The sequence below is a fragment of the Python bivittatus genome, unplaced genomic scaffold (assembly GCF_059951505.1).
Source record: "Python bivittatus isolate LINGU-HERP-01145 unplaced genomic scaffold, Pbiv_v1 ctg000220_np1212, whole genome shotgun sequence".
In the NCBI taxonomy this organism is placed as follows: Eukaryota; Metazoa; Chordata; class Lepidosauria; order Squamata; family Pythonidae; genus Python; species Python bivittatus.
The window spans coordinates 29,699,661-29,718,662 of record NW_028277048.1 but is presented as its reverse complement, the minus strand read 5'-3'; the positions used below and the strand labels follow the sequence as shown (position 1 = coordinate 29,718,662).

At 40.0% G+C, this 19,002-nt stretch overlaps 1 protein-coding gene across 1 annotated transcript; it reads left to right on the top strand.

Annotated features, from left to right (window-relative positions):
* The first annotated feature begins 373 nt into the window (after nucleotides 1-373).
* CUNH17orf75 (chromosome unknown C17orf75 homolog) lies at nucleotides 374-18,872 on the top strand. Its single transcript, XM_088138222.1, has 10 exons — nucleotides 374-650; nucleotides 1,797-1,874; nucleotides 5,618-5,743; nucleotides 8,058-8,200; nucleotides 9,089-9,144; nucleotides 13,195-13,314; nucleotides 14,551-14,615; nucleotides 14,741-14,880; nucleotides 16,194-16,297; nucleotides 17,236-18,872. Exons 1-10 carry the CDS (start codon nucleotides 466-468, stop codon nucleotides 17,443-17,445), a joined length of 1,227 nt encoding a protein of 408 aa, XP_087994348.1. The 5' UTR covers nucleotides 374-465; the 3' UTR covers nucleotides 17,446-18,872.
* Nucleotides 18,873-19,002: the final 130 nt, after the last annotated feature.

Below are 19,002 nucleotides of genomic sequence, written 5' to 3'. Positions count from 1 at the left end.
TATCAAGTTAGATAAGACTAATAAAAAATAAATAGTATTTGACCGCCCCATCCGGTATATGCTTACTTGAGTCATACTGAGATCAGTAATTCGTGTATAAATCAAATCAGTTCATTGTAGCCCTAAGGCCAGAAGTAAATTTAAACAAGCTTGCAATTGGAATGACTTTTTACTTAAACGAATCGTGAATGTAATCCCACTGATTTCAGTAAGAATACGGTTCAACTAAACTAATACCGATTTTTTAAAAACTCCGTAAAATTGGGGAACGAGTGCTAATTGAGCCAGCGTGAGCGTTGAAGGTGCACACGTGTATGCTTGCCCGGAACATCGTCACAATTTCAGGCGTCCGGCTGCGTCGGTCCTCGCCCGGCCGTGGCAACATGTTTGTGGCGGAACCTTTGTGAAGCTATGAGGAGAGAGTGCGGACTCGAGGAGTAGAATAGGGCGTTGCACTGTACGGCAATGGGGGAACGGATTTTCTTCGCTCCGAGTTCGCAAGCAAAGATGTTGCCGTCCCTTCAGGAATCCGTAGACGGAGATGAAAGGGAGCTGGAGAGCAGCGAGGAGGGAGGCGGCTTACCGGAGGAACAGAAACCGGAGCGTAGCAGCAACAGCTATCACTGCTTGTACGGCTACCGAGGCTGCCGGTAAGAGAGCGAGGGCTGCTCGGCCGCGTCCCTGCGTGCTTTCTCTTGCCCTGTGTCTCCAGCCTGAACCATTAAAGGCTCCAGATCTCTCTTGCTAATCCTTCATGATGTCTTATTTTAATCTGGCCTCTCCGAATCTGAGGCTCTTGGATGAATTCATTCCTACCGTCCCACCCCAGGAAGGTGTCTGAGAGCGATGGGCTCGTTATTCAATGCATCTGTGGCGCACCAAGTTAGATGTTTAGTAAATGACGCTGAAAGTTGCTGGCCAGAAATGGTCGACGCTTCAGCGGTTCGAGCCCAGCCTTCGCGTTAGCAGGGTGAGCTCCTGTTTCCTCCCCAGTTCCTGTCAACCCAACAGTTCGAAAAAAAACTCACGTGAGTAGATAAATGGGGACTCTCACACCAGTGGGAGGAAAAATGCTGGCGGTGCCTTGCAAAAAGGAGTCGGGACCAGTTGCCGGTAAGCGCGAAAAAAACCGCGCGCGCCCAAAAAGGGCGCAAAGCAATGGAAACCCTGCCTCCTGCGCTCGCCAGCTGGGCTCTGCCCTAGGAAGGAGGCTCTGGCAAACCACTTCCGAAACAATTGCCTTGAAAACTGCAAGGACTCGTCCAAGCAGTCACTGCAGAGTCGGTAACGACTGAGCGCAGATTAAAAAAAAAAAAAAAAACAGTTAAAAATAGTTGATCGGATCAAGCTAATAATTATTTTAGTCCAGTTTTAGTTTCCATCTATGATCATGTAGAGGGTTATGTTTGATCATGAAATCTAGCCTCATTTTTCCCCTCCAGGGACATTGGTTTTCTTTGAATATGGTTATTATGCAAAAAGATCTGTCAACTGATGTATTTATCTAATGCATTTTAAAATGTTGGTTAGACCTTGAGGCTATCATACCTTGGGCTGTCAAACTCTTCTGGGTTGTTCAGAGGGCTGCTCAAAACAAGGTGTCATTTGCCCATGTATGAATCCAAAGGAAGCCTGATGTTGCCTGTTCAATTCCCAGAATTCCCAATCTGCTCTTCCCAGTCCAGGTTTTCATTCCCTCATCCTCCAGGACAGTGATAGCAATATGATGGGTGTTTTAGTTTTCTGTGGCCATGCGAATTTTGTCTTGACATTCATAATTCGTTTGGTTTTTTCAGGTTACACCAGGGGACAGGCAGTAACGATGGGAGTCCAAGCAAATTGTCAGCTGAAACGCCTTCTTCAGATGACTTCAGGTAAATGAGCTTGGCAAAATGATTTTGCATGCTGTATCTTGGATAGTTATAACATAGGGGCATGTGCACATCAAAAAGCACAACTGATTTCTTGTGAATAGGTGCTCATTCTGGACCTGATTTAAAGCTCTGCTTTTGTTCTTCAAAGTTTGAGTAGCTTGAGGGCCACCTATCTGCGGGATTCCCTAGCTCAGTGTAAACTGTCTAAATATTAAGGTCAGCAGGAAGAATCTTGTTAAAAATGCCTTACTTTCCAAGGTCAATTTACTAAGCATGTGGGAAAGGAATGCGCTCCCTTGGAATTACACTCATCTCCCACTCTTTCTGTAATGGTATGTGGGAATGATGTTGGGAAACAGGAGGAAGAGGTACAGACCAGACATGGTCAGATAAGAGGCAGCTTAGCTGCAGAAGCAATAGGGGCATGACAAACATCTCAAAAGGGACCCTCCCTAGTTTCTTGGACTGTAAAGGCAAGCGGGGAGAGATGTACTATGAGACTTGCAAGATTGGTGTCAACCTTGTGGGGTATTCCAGACAAGAAGCATACCCAGAAGTACTAGCTCTAATTTTATTGTAAGGTTACATTAACAGAAACTTGCTAGTTTGAAAGTACATCTCTTTTCCCTTGCTTTTAATTACATCTCTTCCTCCTCCCTAGAAACTAGGGTGGGTCCCTTCTGAAACATTTGCCATGCCCCTCTTGTTTCCCCAGGCTAAGCTGCCTCTTATCTGACCATTGTCTGGTCTGTGGCTCTTCCTCCTTCTCCCAATGTCTGCTCACAGCACAAATTGTTATCTTGATATTTGAGCAGCTGTCAGCCATAAAATATGAACTGGATGTGTTAAAAGGTATAGAGGCTTATGGTTGAAAGCATGAAACCAGACTTTCTACTCCTACTAAGCCTTATGCAACTGCTCCATCTAACTCTCTTACCTTGGGCACGTGTGCTGCTAATGAGCAAGTAATCAAAGAAAAGTAAAACAATCTGATGAAATGCTGCTGCACCCAAATGCTTGTGCTAATAATTGTGTAACTCTTGATGAGGCAAACGGGGTGGGCTGCACACATACTAAATCTCCTCTGGATGCTAAAGAAGTATCTTTTTCTAATTCAGATTGCTTATTGCAGACACGACAGACTGCTCTCAGCGTTTTTCAGAATATTTATAATATTGGTTGCTGGAATTCTAGGAGAGCAGTAGTAACTTCCTTAGGACAGTGTCTTCATTGCCAACCCAGCCAGATAGATTTATGTGCTGTTGAATGGCTCCCAAGTGTTTAAAACCGTAAGCGGATTCTTCTGTCTTTTAAACAACCTACCATCCCACTGATGTTACTTAGATTCGTTTGAAATCCTGCCCATTAGAGTCTTTTGTGATGAAAAAATCAAACCTTTATTTGATTCTATGTCACCAATATCAAACAACCATCTTAAGTTGGTTCCAGATGCCTCCAAAGTGAGGCTGTGGGAGTCAGTTAGCCTCACTAGATAAAAATTCCTCAGACCAAGCTGAAGCTGGCTTTGTTAGTTTGTAGCTAGTAGTTAGTTTGGCTCTTTAACAAGGGATGAACAGGACAATATACCACATACGGTACTGTGCAAAAGTTTTAGGCAGGTGTGAAAAAATGCTGTAAAGAAAGAATGCTTTCAAAAATATATATTGTAATTGTTTAAGTTTATCAATTTACAAAATGCAAAGTGAGCGAACAGAAGAAAAATCTTACACTTGCACACTTTGTACACTTGCACAAAGTCAGGGATCTTGTAGGATTAGAGTCAGGTGTATGATTAACCAATTATACCAAGCAGGTGCTAATGATCATCAATTTCATATGTAGGTTGAAACACAGTCATTAACTGAAACCGAAACAGCTGTGTAGGAGGCTTAAAACTGGGTGAGGAACAGCCAGACTCTGCTACTAAGAGGTTGTAGAAGACAGTTTCATGTCACAGGTCATACACCATGGCAAGACTGAGCACAGCAACAAGATACAAGGTAGTTAGACTGCATCAGCAAGGTCTCTCCCAGGCAAGAATTTCAAGGCATACTGAGGTTTCAAGATGTGCTGTTCAAGCTCTTTTGAAAAAGCAGAAAGAAACAGGCAATGTGAGGACCATAGATGCAGTGGTTGGCCAAGGAAACTTAATGCAGCAGATAAAAGACATATCATGCTTACTTCCCTTTGATATCAGAAGATGTCCAGCAGTGCCATCAGCACAGAACTGGCGGAAATCAGCGGGACCCAGGTACACCCATCTACTGTTCGGAGGAGTCTGGCCAGAAGTGGTCTTCATGGAAGAATTGTGGCCAAAAAGCCATACCTCCGACGTGGAAACAAGGCTAAGCGACTCAACTATGCACGAAAACATAGGAGCTGGGGTGCAGAAAAATGGCAGCAGATGCTCTGGACTAATGAGTCAAAATTTGAAATATTTGGCTGTAGCAGGAGGCAGTTTGTTTGCCAAAGGGCTGGAGAGTGGTACAATAATGAGTGTCTCAAGCACGGTGGAGGTTCCTTGCAAGTTTGGGGCTGCATTTCTGCACATGGAGTTGGAGATTTGGTCAGGATCAATGGTGTCCTCAATGCTGAGAAATACAGGCAGATACTTATCCATCATGCCATACCATCAGGGAGGTGTGTGATTGGCCCCAAATTTATTCTGCAGCAGGACAATGACCCCAAACATACAGCCAATGTCATTAAGAACTATCTTCAGCGTAAAGAAGAACAAGGAGTCCTAGAAGTGATGGTTTTGCGCCCAACAGAGCCCCGAACCCCAAATCATCGAGTCTGTCTGGGATTACATGAAGAGACAGAAGGATTTGAGGCAGACTACATTCACAGGAGATCTGTGATTAGTTCTCCAAGATGTTTGGAACAACCTACCTACTGGGTTCCTTCAAAAACTGTGTGCAATTGTACCTAGAAGAATTGATGCTGTTTTGAAGGCAAGGGTGGTCACACCAAATAATGATTTGATTTGGATTTCTCTTCTGTTCACTCACTTTGCATTTTGTAAATTGATAAACATAAACAATTATAATATATATTTTTGAAAGCATTCTTACTTTAGAGGATTTTTTCACACCTGCCTAAAACTTTTGCTACAGTACTGTAAGTTAGAAAATCTGAGGAAAACTTTACTGGTTACAATGGCGACAGCTGAGCCACTTACAGACCTTGTCTCTCCATTAGTATATATTTTTTGTGTATTCCTCAGCCTGGGGAAAAATTCAACATTCTAAGAATAGATACCTACCTAAAAAAGCAACTGAATTTGCTACTACCATTACAAATGGAACTCCTGAGCCATGGACAAGAATATTATAGAAATGAAAAAAATATTACAAGTTCTTGTATAGAGGAGACCAAAGACAAGGAAAGTCTAGACAAGAAGTCTGTGCTCTTCAGCTGTTTTTGGCCCATGCTTTCATTCCTGTCTATTATTTACGCTCATTGAAACATACAGAGTTGTGGTCCAAAATGACTGAAGCATGTAACTTTGTAGCTCTTGGTTTTACTCCAAGTAGTGTTTTGATTGTTTATTTGTTTATTTAAATGAGGCACGCTTGGAACTTCATACCCAACTGGAAGTGGCATCTTGTTCCTTGAAAATTGGCATCTAATCTCAAATGTCAAGGACTAGTTGTGATTAGCTGGTCTTGGATATAACTGAATAGATAAACAAAAGCTCTATTTTACTCAATCATGCTTTTTGCTTTATTTCATTTATGAAGCCTTTCATTGGTGGACACTAATTTACCAACTGAAGCCGAGGTGGAACTGCGCAGTTTGGTCGCCAAGCATCTTAATAAGGGAGCTTTCTTTGAGGGGATGGGCAATGTTGTATCAGTCGAGTTGAGGTAAGACTGTAGATACGTACTAAGACTTCCATGGATGTCAAACAGTTTTAATTAATTGTAGTTTTCTTAATATTAGTGATACTGTTTTACTAAATTGTATGTAATCAAATTATAATGTTTTAAGTTTTGCTTTAAGAGTCAAAGGTTGAACAGTGCTATTTATTTCTGAATTGTCTCATTCTTTTCATGCCTGTGAAGTGTCTGAAAATCATGGTTGTCTAAGTGGCAGAACCAAATAAAGCAACCTCTTCCCCCTCCCCCCCAAAAACCTGTGGGCTTTGCAGCAGCTTTCTTACACTGATGCTGTGACTTTTTAATGTCAGTACAATTGAGTTAAATTTGCAAGAGATGGAGATCATTCATATACACACACATTGTCTAAACTTTTAATGACTGTTTTGAGTAACTACAAAGTTGGTGTTTTAAGAGCTCAAACTTGCAAAAGACAATACACATGTGATCTGGATTCTGAGCTAAAAACTTTATCTTGCAACTATACAGTTGTTTACTGAATGAGTCCCACTGATCTCAGTGAGGCTTGTGAATAAACTGGGATGCTCACTTGATCAATGAAAGTAGGTAAAATAAGTTTTGTAATCAATGAAAATAGGCAAAATAAAGCTTTGAGACTTGTAATCTCATATTTGTCTCAACTGTATATGAAGCACAAGCGGTGCAGCAGATAGACAACTTCTGGCCCTCTAGAGGGTGCTGCACTACAGCTCCCATAATTTTGCACCACTGGCTGTGCTGGCTGGTATTGATGGGATTAATATTTCAACAACATTTGATGGAAGGTGGCAGGTTTCCCAACCATGAAGTGCAAGAATGGCAGTTAATTTTTTTGTCACACCAGCAGGCAGGCAGAGGGACATTGCATCAGAATTGTGTAGATGTTTCCTCATTTTGTAGTATAGGGGGGCTGCAGTGTTCAAGGCTGCAACTCAGCCTCCCAGTCAGCCATAGGTAAGCACTAGAAAAGGCAAACTGCAAATATTTGCCCTGTCTCTGCAGAAGTGAGGATGGGCTAAAGATAGAAACAGGAGTAGGAGGTTTCTGGCAGGAAACCACTCTCTTATCAGAAAAGTGGGCCAAAATTACAGCTTCAACCCAAGAGGCCTCCCATTCTTCCCTTAAAAAAAAAGTGTTGCTGAAATTCATTTTGCCACCAAAATGGGTGCTACAGTGTTACAAATGGGATGCTGGGGTTTACAGGTTACCCACCCTGCTATACAGTTTTGTTTAAGAAGTCCCAATTTAGTGGGGCTACTCCCAGGTTAATGAGCTACTGTGTATATGATTGGAGCCTATATGACTTTTGAAGTATGGCCTGCTGTGCGCTCTCTGCAGTTTTTCGGAAGTACTGTACTTACTAAGAATAGCTCAGCCAGTACGAGCGCCTGATCTACTTTGAAAAGCTAAGGAGGGTTAGGCAGAGTTTGGACTTGGATCCTGAACCACCAGGAAATGCTAGGGGTGTAGATGAGCCTGGGAATTTGAAGGCAGTGGCAAACCACCTCCACGGTGTTGTCAAGAAAACAACAGGGACATAGCCAGCAGAAATAGACTTCAAGTAGAGAGCGTCTCTACTTTTGCTTTCCTATTTAACAGTTTAAAAATGCATTTGGCCTGATCAGTTAAATAAACATTTCATGCCTTTTGAAAGCACGCATAGGGTTCGGTTGGAGAAATCAGAAATACAAGGTGAAGGGCCTGGTCCCTCTTCCCAGCAGAAATTGTCAGCAGGTTCTGCTACCCCTCCCACGTTTCTTCCTTGGTACTGGAATGCTTGAGCCCAGCCAAGGAAGCCATGAATTCCTCCTCTCGTTTGTGTCGGTTTTAATCCCTCTTCCGCCCATACACGCCTCCTAGTGATTCTTTCGCCCATTTTCTTTGATTCACTGAATTTTCAAAAAGCAGACTAAAGGGCAGGAATAATCTCTTCCAGGGACTGGCTCCAGGCAGCAGGAGCCCACTTCGACTGCATTTTCTCTGTTTAATTCATTTCATGTTTATAGCTTACTTGGGAATAGCAGGTAAAGAAGCAGGCGATTTGCCTTTCCATTCACCGGCACTGATCCGGTGGGAGAGACCTGGACATAAAGTCAGCAGGTAGAATCAAGAGGTTGACAGAAACATAAAGCAAAGTGTATTGACTGGAGTTACGAACCTGTGTAGATTCTCGCCTCTGGAGGTTGATTTTGATTGAATTAAAATAAGGACTTCATTTGTAATGAGATCGATGAGCAGGCAAACTGCAGTATGAAATACAACATTAAATTGATTTGGCGCAACCACCCTGTGATTAATTCAGTATTCCAGAAAGTCGAGTTGGTTGTTATTACTGCCTGTTCCAGCCAGAAAAGTATGCAGAAAGAGCAAATCCCGAATCAAGCCAGAATCCCTTGGAGTACGTGATCTGTTTTTTGGGAGGCTCAGAAAAGGGGCTTGAATTATATCCTTTTACTATATCTCTGCTTGGGTGTAAAATGAGGATGAAGTGGAAAAGTCATTTCTTTATTCCTGTTGCTCTGATTATGCTCTTGAATTAGGCCAGAGATTGTACACATTCCCAAATAATTATTTTAGGCTTCTGAGAATATCAGTTATGTATCTAGATGTTTGGTTAAAATTATAATCTGATAAGTATATACAAATAAAGAAACCTGAATTCAAAGTATCTTGGCCTCATGGTTTCAAAGTTATATTTGAGATTCAGTTGATTAAAATAGTCTTTTAAAAAGCAGCATGAAAGCAAAGATAAGATTTAACAGTTTCAACAGTATTTTTTCCTGAAAAACTGGCTGATATTTTTCATGTCTGAGAACAATAACATCTGAATGCAATAACATATTGTAATAGTATGAGTACAGTGGGACTGTTTCAGATATATTTTTCTGAAAGAAGGGCTTACAGATTTCAGAGAAGGTATGTTACTTTCTTGTAGCTAAACCAGCAAAGAGAGGATGTATTTTGTTTATGAGATTTAACTGTCATCTCAGTCCAAGCAGGTTCTGTGACATTGTTAAAGCTAACAAATATATTGTCACATATGCAAAAAGGTTACATCACTCTGTAATTCAGGTAGACTAGTTTAGTTACTTCTGATAGTTTACTGTTAAAGATGCTGACTGCAGTACAGTACTTCCCAAATTTCACAATATTTTGTTCTTCAAAATTTTGACTTTCAGGATGGTTATAAACAAATTGTTCCAGAATGTGTACAGTGGTTAACTCTATATTAAAATATTTTGAACAGAAGTACAGCACACCAGTTACAAAATGAATTAAAAGTAAAAATTAGACAGAACTGAGGCATCAATTATTTCCTTAAAAGTGGTACATTCAGACTGGAGCTTGATGGATATATTCAAGATCTGAAGAATCGTTTAGATTCAAAGGTAAGTCTTGATTAAGAGGTAACTGTTGATTGCTGTTATTAAATTTGAAAATAAAGATTTGTAACACAAAGTGGAAAAGTGCTAGGAGATTCCAGTGTTGATAAACTACATTTAGTGATCAATGACTTGGATATTGTAGGAGAGCTCACTGGAGAAAAAAATAGGTTAATATTGGGGGCTGAAAGAAAACCCTATTTGAGTGGACTGATTTTAATGGCAAGTGTAATGAAACTGGGTGTATTTGATCAGAGGTGGCAGGCTTTCTTCTGAGTTTATGTTGGGGATAAATAAATATACTTTAAAATCTCATTGGTTTGGTCTCTAAATGTATGAGTTCTTGTATTGAGGTTTGATTTTTGTCTCATCTCTTTTACTATTAGTCATGCCTTTTTATTTTTTGTTTCCCTGGCACCATAGTATCTTTGTCATGGGAGGGAATTATTATATTCTGTCTCTTGTTTACCAGGAAACCAATTATAATGAACAGTTACAACTTTATTTAACAATAAGCCTGCTGTTTAGTTTGGATGAAAGAGTGGATGTTGCTGAGAAACAAGAGAATGTTAGAATTAGGAGAACATAACCTGAGGTTTGGTTGGCATGGCTTTCTATGGTACAATAAAGTTAACGTTAATATAGATTTTAAAAGTTATTATGTGAGAAGTGCCATATTAAGAAGATGGAATAAATACAAGCCCAGGCTCTGCCTGAAAATACCTTTATTGGTCTCAGCCCAAGAAACATTTTATAGAAAAGAAACAGCGGATAAAGAAAAATTGTTAACTTATCAAGATTTGTTAGTACAGGAACATGGGGAACTTAAGATGAAGTCAAGAGAATAATTGACTCCAGAGAGATTTATTTTTCAATATGCACAATTAAGAGAAAGATTTAATATAGATGAAAAAGTAATTGAAATTGAACAACATAAGACTGAATTTGAAACTGAGCTATGTTCAAATAATGAACATGTGATTGCAAAAATGTATAAACTTTCATTGAGATTTGAAACAGAAGAAGAACAAGTTAAAGATTGCATGATAAAATGGGCTAGGAATTTTGGATATAACATACAGATGGATCAATGGGAGAGACAATGGATAAAGGGACCGAGATTCACATTGTGTTATAATTTAAGAGAGAATTTTTATAAAATGATGTACTGTTGATATATGACACCAGAGAAATTATCAAAGATGTATAAAGGTGCTTCTAGTCAGTGTTGGAAATGTGAAAAACATGGACATTTTACCATCCATGGTGGACTTGTGAAAAAGCAAAAAAAAAAAAATGGATACAAATACGTACAGTATGTTGATACAAAGAATTTTAAAGATAAATATTGAGATGAAACCAGAACTTTTCTTATTGGTACTTATGGGTAATCATTTAGAAAAGACTTGTGGAAGATTGATTATTATATATGGTAACTGTAGCAAGATTATTATATGCACAACGATGGAGAAATATTGAAATACCCACAAAGGAGGAATGGATTGTAAAGATGACAAAATTAGCAGAAATGGCAAAACTGACCTGTTTGGTCAGGGATAAAACAATAAGTACTTTTATAAAAGACCAGAAACCTTTTATGGACTTTTTGCTGAAAATGGAAAAAAGTGATTTGTGAATTTGCTGATTGAAAAAGGAGTTGAATATGGGACAGAAGGGGTCTTTGTAATGTAATCTGAATGAGGAAGGAGGGATAATAACTTTATTTGTAACTGCTGCAAAGAAGATTGGAAGTCACTTCTTTAATTATCTTTTTTCTTTCTTTCTTTAACTATATTGCTTTCTTCACTTTTTCTTTTATCTTTTTTTCCTTCTAACTTTTCCTTACATCTTTTCATGTTTACCTTTTATCTATCTAAAATTTTTCAATACAAATGATAAAAAAACTGTTTATCATTTGTGTAACAGTTTGTAAATTGTTATTAATTTGTAATAACAATTAACACAGCATATACAGATATCGACAGTTATTGATATATATTCATTTTCTTATTTTAAAAGGTACATCAACATTACTCTGTTCTTATTTAACAAATGAATAATGCAATTGCCAAAAGAACCCCTAGAATTTTGCTTTTCTTTTCTTTTATATATCCTGGTTGCTGTGAAGTGCTTTGGGTTTGATTCCAAAGGGGTGCTTGGGGGCTGCATGTAACACCTGCCTACAGCTTCGAAAAGCAGCTGCATCTTTTCCAGGAATTCAACAGCAGTTGCAGAGTGCCAGCAGATAATCCTGGAAGAAAATGCAGCTGCTTTGAAGGAACAAAAGCTCCACAGCCTCTTTTTGGAATTGAATCTGAAGAGTTGGATGTCCTTACTGGCTGTCTCCTTTTTCTTTCCTTCTCTTCATTTTCCTGCTCAGCTGTTCAACAGCGTCTCTACCATCCTCTCAAAAGTTCCCTTAGATTTCTCCCTGCCTGCATGCTTTATAAGGAAGTGCCCAGTTACTCCTTATGTGGATTCTCCCAATGTGACAATCTGTGGTTCATCACATAGTGCTCTCTCCTCTTCAAACATAGCGCTATTGTCCCTCCACAATACAGGGAGCCTTTAAAAAAATTGTTTCCTATCAGCAATTGCATTTTTCTTTTCAGGTGTGTAAGGTCTTTTAATGCATAGCTGCTTTTCTTGTTGTCTTTCTTAACATCTTCCAGTGTTGTGCAATTTCATTTCCATAGCATCGCCATCACTGCTTGATGGTTTAGGTTTCTGGTTTAGGTTTCTTTGTCTCCATATTGAATTACTTCTTCTGGTTTTCTTCTTTTTTTCCTAACCAGATGAAAAATGTTGATCACTTTATAAGCTGTTTGTCAAACTGAGATTGTTGAAATTATTTTGAGTTCCCTGTGAAGGTCCCTAATCAGAATTGTTTACTTAGGACAATGAAGACTATGAGGAAGATAGGCTGATTTTCATGATCCTCAGTGCACTTTAGGAGTCATTAGAGAAATCTTGATTGAAGAAGCATTATCTTACTTTCCAGGTGTTGGTTGGCTATAGGCCTGTGTGCTATATTCTTTGCATCTAGGTGGTGGAGCAGGAAAGCAGTATGGCATCTCCAAGTTACTTAGAGAGCAAGCAGCTCTTGGTCTGGTTTCTGTTTCAAGTTCGAGATGGAAAATTGTTTGCTACCTTGTAGTTGGAAGGGAAACAGGGTAATTTGACTGTGTTGATTCTCCTGCATCTCTTAGCAGTTTCCAGCATTACTTGCATGGTATCCCTCCAGACTGCTCATGCGGCTTGAGAATAGGAGAATTGGCCTTTCAAGGATTGCATTTAGAGTTTATGGTTGTTCTGCGGGAATCAAGCTCTTTATGAGCATGATAATATGGAGATCCTCAAGATTCTCATACTTCTTACTATCTCTGTGAGAGCATTGGACATTGTTCAAGCTAAGGAGCGCAGTGTCACCCACATGTCACCATTAAACCTTTGACACACAACACCCAGTTTTGAACGTGTCACTTTTGAATACTGCTAATACAGCTGTGCCCTCTAAAGAGAAATCTTGAGAGAAGTATATATTCTGGTTTACAGAATACTTACAGGCATGGGAAATTCAAATGTTGTCTTTACCATAGCTTGGGAAGAACATGGCATCCCTTGTTGGAATGCTCTGCCTGGTGTAAGAGCATTATGCCTATTTCCAGGGGCTTGTCCTGAGCTTGCATTTCTGGAATGTAGCTTGTGGCATGCCATAAACACTTTTAGCATCTCTGGGAGTTTTAAGAATAATTTATAAAATAGTATGGGAAGACTGCAGCTGTTTAAAGACAGTCCAGGGAGGAGGGATTCCACTGCCTGTATGCCTGGGTATGCTTAAAGCAGCTGTTTGAATGAGCTCTTACGCTACTACTTCTCACCTGCTTCCTTGAGTCAAGATAGCAGATTAGCCACAAGGGAAACTTTGTAGGCTCTGGAATAGAGAATAGCTGAAGAGTAATCTACACTTTCAAAACAGGCTGTCCAGAGCTGTTTCACTGAACTCCACTTTACAGTCACATATAGATGATCAACTCTTATTTCATTTGGATGCAGCAAAGCAACCTGGAGACCTGCATTAAACCGCTCCTGAGAACTTGGTTTGAGGATTTGGTGTGCCCTATTCAGAGGATGGTGAAGCTTTTCCAGGAGAAACTTGCCTTTGTGCTACATGCTGTGAGTACCATACAAGTTCACTCCTCTTGAATCTCTGTTTTGGTTCAGTTTGGGTTTCTTGTTGAACTATTTGTCTTGTTTATTAATAGCTTTAGCTGCAACTGTTGTGGAAGGCAAAGTACGTACAATAGTCTTTCACTGCTTCCAAACAAGCTTTAATTGTGCAATGGTCCTGCCTCTTTCCTGGAATTTTACAGGGGGCCTAGGTGACATGATACTCTAGTTGCTGCCCTCCCATATTTCTTTCTTTACCTTCAGGAAAGAAATGCGACATAGCTGTAGAGCTATACTGCGAGGAGCTGTCTGCAAGAAGTGCTAGTTGCTTAAACAATTGATCAGAACTAAGATTTTGACAGCTTTAATAAGATGATAACATCACCTCTGTTTTAAGGAGCACTAGCTTTAAGTTGTACATATAATCCATTTCAAAATTGGGCCAGCAGTTCAGAAACAGGGATTTCCTTTACTGCAGCTGGAGTTTATTTATGTTTTTAAGCATATAAAGTCAATTATGTTTAGACAGGGCCCTTAGCTCAAAGCGTTTGAAAAGCAGTTTCTCTGCAGATATGAGAGAGAGAGTAAAATGGGTAGCATGCTAAAAATAAGGTCGTCTTTGAATAGAGCTTGACTCTTCTTGACTTCATGGATAGCAGAGTAATTTACCTTTTTTTCTTCTTTGCCTTTGAGTCAGTGTTGACTCCTGCTGACTGCCTGGACAAGTCCCTGCAGTTTTCTTGGCAAGATTTCGGAAATGGTTTGTCCTTGCCTGCTTCCCAGGGCTGAGAGTGAGTGACTGGCCCAAGATCACCCAGCTGGCTTTGTGCCTAAGCAGGACTAGAACTCACTGTCTCCCTGTTTCTAGCCTGATGCCTTAACCACTATACCAAACTGGCTGTAGTTTACCATTACTTGAGGTCAAATTCCTGCTTGATCAGGAAGTCCTCTGGCCTTTGCTCATTATCATTTTAACACACTGAAGCTGTTTGAAGGTAAAATGAAGGCTAGGGAGAAGTTTACACGTATGTTCTGAGTGGTCTGGAAGATGGATGAAGGACATGAACAGCTGATACTTTAGCTGTTGAAAATCAAGTTACTGGTTGATAATCGCATAACCCTTTGCTTATCTCCTTGGAAACAAGGCCCATTGTATTTCCTGAGCCAGGTAAGGAGTATAGAATTGTAGTCTAAGGCTATGTTATTATGCCAAGCAATGACATTGTGCCCTGCTCTTTCAAGGCTCTGAGTTGCACTCCTGTTGAAGTGAATGGATCTGAAGAAAAGGCAGAGAAGGATATTAACAGGTAAAAGCAAAGGTTCCTCAAGATGATATCTCTTAGGGGCAACCTTGCTCCTTTTGAGATAACTGCTGAATTGAACTTGACAAATGACTATGCATGTAGGTAGAAGTGTTCACATTCTTTTTCAGGTTTCTTCAAGCAGCAAGTCTTCAAGATCTTGTCCGGGAAACTACAATGACTTCCTTATGTACAGCAGCAGCAACAGAGGAGCAGTGCAAATCGGTGATGATTGACTTGAATGGGCCACAGCCTTGCTTCCACAGGGCAGGTAAGTTTACCGAAGGAGATGCTTCTAGTATACGGTGCTGCTCCATGAAGTTAGCAACAGGGAATGTTGATTGACTGGTGTTGCTTTAGAACTCTCTACAAAGACAGTTGTTTTTGGAGGTTTTCTGGAAAGCAGACAGTCTTACTCTGTCATCACAGCACCAGTCTAATGTAGCAGATTGATTCCCAGGTTTGGAAGGCTTATCATCATGGACCAATACAATGATTTTGATTAGGTTATTTCATGTAAATTGCTTTGTTATTTGGCTCATTTGAAGAAGCACAGATCAAATTCACAGCTGGTCCTTTGGGAAAACAGTACTTTTCTTTCTTTCCTTCTCTCTCTTGAAAGAAAGAATTTTGAAAGGTCACTGTCTAATTTTTCTTGGTCTTTATGGTACATTTCAGATTCATTGTAACATTATGCAGGCACAACCTAAAGCTACAATTTGGGGTCCCTCAAATCCAAGAATTGCCAGGTAGCATTGGACCTGAAGGAATTGAATGAAATCTGACATCTGTGGAAGCCATCAGCTTGAACAAGGCTGGCATAGAAAGTCATATCCTCAGCTTCTCTTCAAACTCACTGCTAGCCTCCAAAGCAGTCCAAAAGCATTAGTGGCATTTTCTTAAACAATTAAGAAAAATTCTCGTGATCCAAACCAGAAGCTCATTGTTATTGAGTGTTTTATTCTCCCAAGGGTTTCCATGAACCCAGAAGCAGCCTTCCTATGCTGTTGCTCCTTAGATATATATTCTTTACTATCATTTATCATTATTTACTTAATATGAGTATATGTGGTATTTTCCCAAGGATAAGGTTTTTTTTAAAATTATTATTATTATGTGCCATCAAATCATTTTCGACTCCAAGCGACCACATAGATAGATTTTCTCTATGACAATCTATCCCTAACCTGTCTTTCAAGTCTCCCAATGGTGCACTCATCGCCACTATAACTGAGTCCATCCATCTTGCTGCTGGTTGTCCTCTTCTTCTCTTTCCTTCCACTTTCCCAGCATTAGAGCCTTTTCCAGAGAGCTGGGTCTTTGCATAATGTATGAAGATAAGAATGACCAGTTAAATTTTGATCCTTATTTATTTCCCATCACGAGATTGGTGGCCTAAGAGCAGCATCCTACTTGTATGCATTCTTCAAGCCTCAGGAGACCATAATACTCTCTTCCTTTGTCAGTAGGCAAAAACATCTGTATCCTGTAGAAAATTTTTTGCAGGTGACTGTAAAGAAATTCAAAAATATACTGTTTTAACTGAAAATAATAAAGTTTTTCCTTTCCCAACAAATGTCTCAGGAACAAATAAGTTCTGTGAAGACTGGACACAAGCATTTCTGAATGTTTCCGAAGGGGGGAATCCCTTCCTTTTTCGGCAAATACTGGAAAACTTTAAATTGAAGGTAACTATCTGTGTTGGGTAAGAACAATGAAAATTGTAGCCCAAATGCATCTAAAGGGACGCTGGCTTGGAGATGCTGCTATTTGTGATTTTTAGAAATAGTGGAAACCTTTCATGTACTATAACTACATTTGAAAAGCATGTGTTTCACAACCTTCAAATCATAATCTATTTTAAACAAAGAACTGGGGTTTAAATTAATCTCCAGTTGAAGCCAGTGGCAAAGTTTCTGTTGTTTTAATACTGCTGGATTGCTTTATCCTATTTCACTGGCTTGGATCTTCATGCTGAGACACAACAATTGTGGCTCAGGTGTATTTGTTCTAAAACAGTGCAATCTGAGTCCATATTTTCCTCTTCAATTTGGTAAGAATTCTGTGTTACAAAGGGTGGCTTTTACCTTTATGATTTGATACTGGCAGAATGACAACCATGCATTCTAGGAACACAAAGTTAAGCCACTGATACTTTGGCACCTGCAATCCTATGTGCACGTGCCAGGGTGGGAGTCCCTTTGAACATAATGGGCTTCCTTCTGAGAAACATGCATTGGGTGCCTGTTATTGCAGGGGGTGGCGGCTACTGTTTTAGTTTAAAGATGAGTTTTTTCCTACTGAATTTCTCATTTATTGCTCCTAATTCCTGTATATTAATATATTATGCATGCAGGAGGTGTATGTGTTCATATTTGTGTCCAAACAGCCATTGTATGTGTACATCTATTGGCAGTGTACAGCAGCAGACTGTGAAACTGCACTGATAGTCAGGGGGAAGTCATCCAGCCTTCTCTTCTTGCCCAGCAGACCTGGGCGACTACCTTTTGTACTTTATCCTAGTGACACTGTCAGGGAAAGAACTATATGCACCGCATCTGTTCCCATGTATGGTTTCTCAGCCAGTTCAGGGCACCAGTGTACATGTTGGCTGCTCTCTTTCCAGGCCATACAGGACATCAACAACCTGAAGCGGTTCATCCGGCAGGCAGAGATGAGCCATTATGCTTTGTTCAAGTGCTACCTGTTTCTGAAGAACTGTGGTAGTGGAGATGTGCTCTTGAAGATTGTGAAAGTAGAATATGCAGAAATGCAGGAAGCCAGAAATGTCATCAGTGTCCTGGAAGAATTCATGAGAGACCAGCTTGTAGCTTAAATCCTTCTTCTGAACAGAGGGTGACTTGTACAATACCAAACCAGTGTGTATCCATGTAGAATCACAGTGGTTAAGTAGGCAGCAGGTGAGCTATTTTGTTTTAAATCATGTGCACTCACCATGGAGAGCTGCACTCAGTCCCAGCTCCTCACACTACACAAACATGTTGTCAAAAAAGAAAGAAAAAATCCTCTCGCAGCATAAACTGTGAGGTTGAGTTAAATAGGTATTTGTTGGTGTGGGAACAAGCTGAGTATTCAGGGGCTCACTCTCCTTCCTGCTTTCTCTTCTCTGTCTGGCTTGTGAAACCACAGCTTGTTTCCTTATGGTGTCCAGATTGTGGTTTTAAGCTTTCCTTAGAAACCGCAGTCGAAAGTAGGATCAGTCCGTAGTTTGCAGCCCCTGCATGTTAGGCTGCAACTTCCCATAAGGGCCAGCTGCCGTCAACAAAGAACAATGGGTTCGCTCTAGACTTCAGCATAGTGTGGACCCAGGCTCTACTTCCTGGAGACAAAATAAACATAAGTGGTTTTGTTGGCACTAATGGCTTGTGGGGGAGGGGGTGTCAGAGTAGATGCCCAAATGGCTTATTAGAGGATACATGTATGGATCTCGTCTAGCCTAGAGCACCATAGTTGCAAATGTGGATCAGGTGGATGGATTTTCTCCCATTGTGTCTTGCTGACCTATAGACGCAGGTCTCACCCCAGCAACAAGCTACTTACATTTATGTATCTATCCCCTCTCAGTCTATCATGGTGGCTGAACTTGGAGCCCCAAATAAATTACACATTGGTCAAATGACTTATTAATTATTTATATTTGTACTTGTAAAACCTGGCCCCGTTTTGACAAGTTGTGGATATGGGGCTTTGGTTGAGGTACGTTTATATCGACCACTCATGGGGGGGGCGGGGGGAAAGCTGAACAGTACATCCGAAATAAAATCTCTGCACTGTGCATAAAATTGTTAGTGCAAAACTATACTTACATACACAATAGAAAAATATTTTGACATTTCTTACATCATGCTGCTTTGCAAGTACACTATTTGCTTGAATAGCCCTTGATGGGAAAAGCACGTTCTATTCAGCATATGTTTAAGGCAGAATCACTTCATTTGGTGCTATAACAATAAGACATGGAAGAAGATACTAACTGCGTAGGAAAATAAAGAGGGTTCGTACTTTTGCATTTGTTAATCAGTGTATGTTGTGGGGCAGTGAAATCAACACAGTGACTAATGAATATTAAATTTGGTGAAAATTAATGTACTTTTGCTGTATAAATTCAATCTGTAAAATTCCATGAGCTCTGTGATACTGATTTGCATTCTATTTGGAGACTCTTGGAGAACCTCAGAAAGCTTTCTTTAATGCAGGACTATTGATTAATTAGGCTATTAAATGCATTCACCTTCAAGCAAGCTTGGTTTTGTTCTTGTTTCTGTTCATTGCTATACTGAAAGATTGAATGTACTCATCTTCATTACCATATTTCTGCCCTGTTTCTCCCACCTGTTCTGAACACTGGAAAGGTGGTTCCTAACAAGCAGCG

Bases quoted from the DNA above. Each gene is read 5' to 3' on its own strand.
- CUNH17orf75 (XM_088138222.1), top strand. From the start codon at position 466: ATGGGGGAACGGATTTTCTTCGCTCCGAGTTCGCAAGCAAAGATGTTG. The intron at 5,744-8,057 runs GTAAGACTGTAG...TGATTAATTCAG, and splicing joins GTTGTATCAGTCGAGTTGAG to TATTCCAGAAAGTCGAGTTG. The intron at 16,298-17,235 runs GTAACTATCTGT...CTCTCTTTCCAG, and splicing joins TGGAAAACTTTAAATTGAAG to GCCATACAGGACATCAACAA.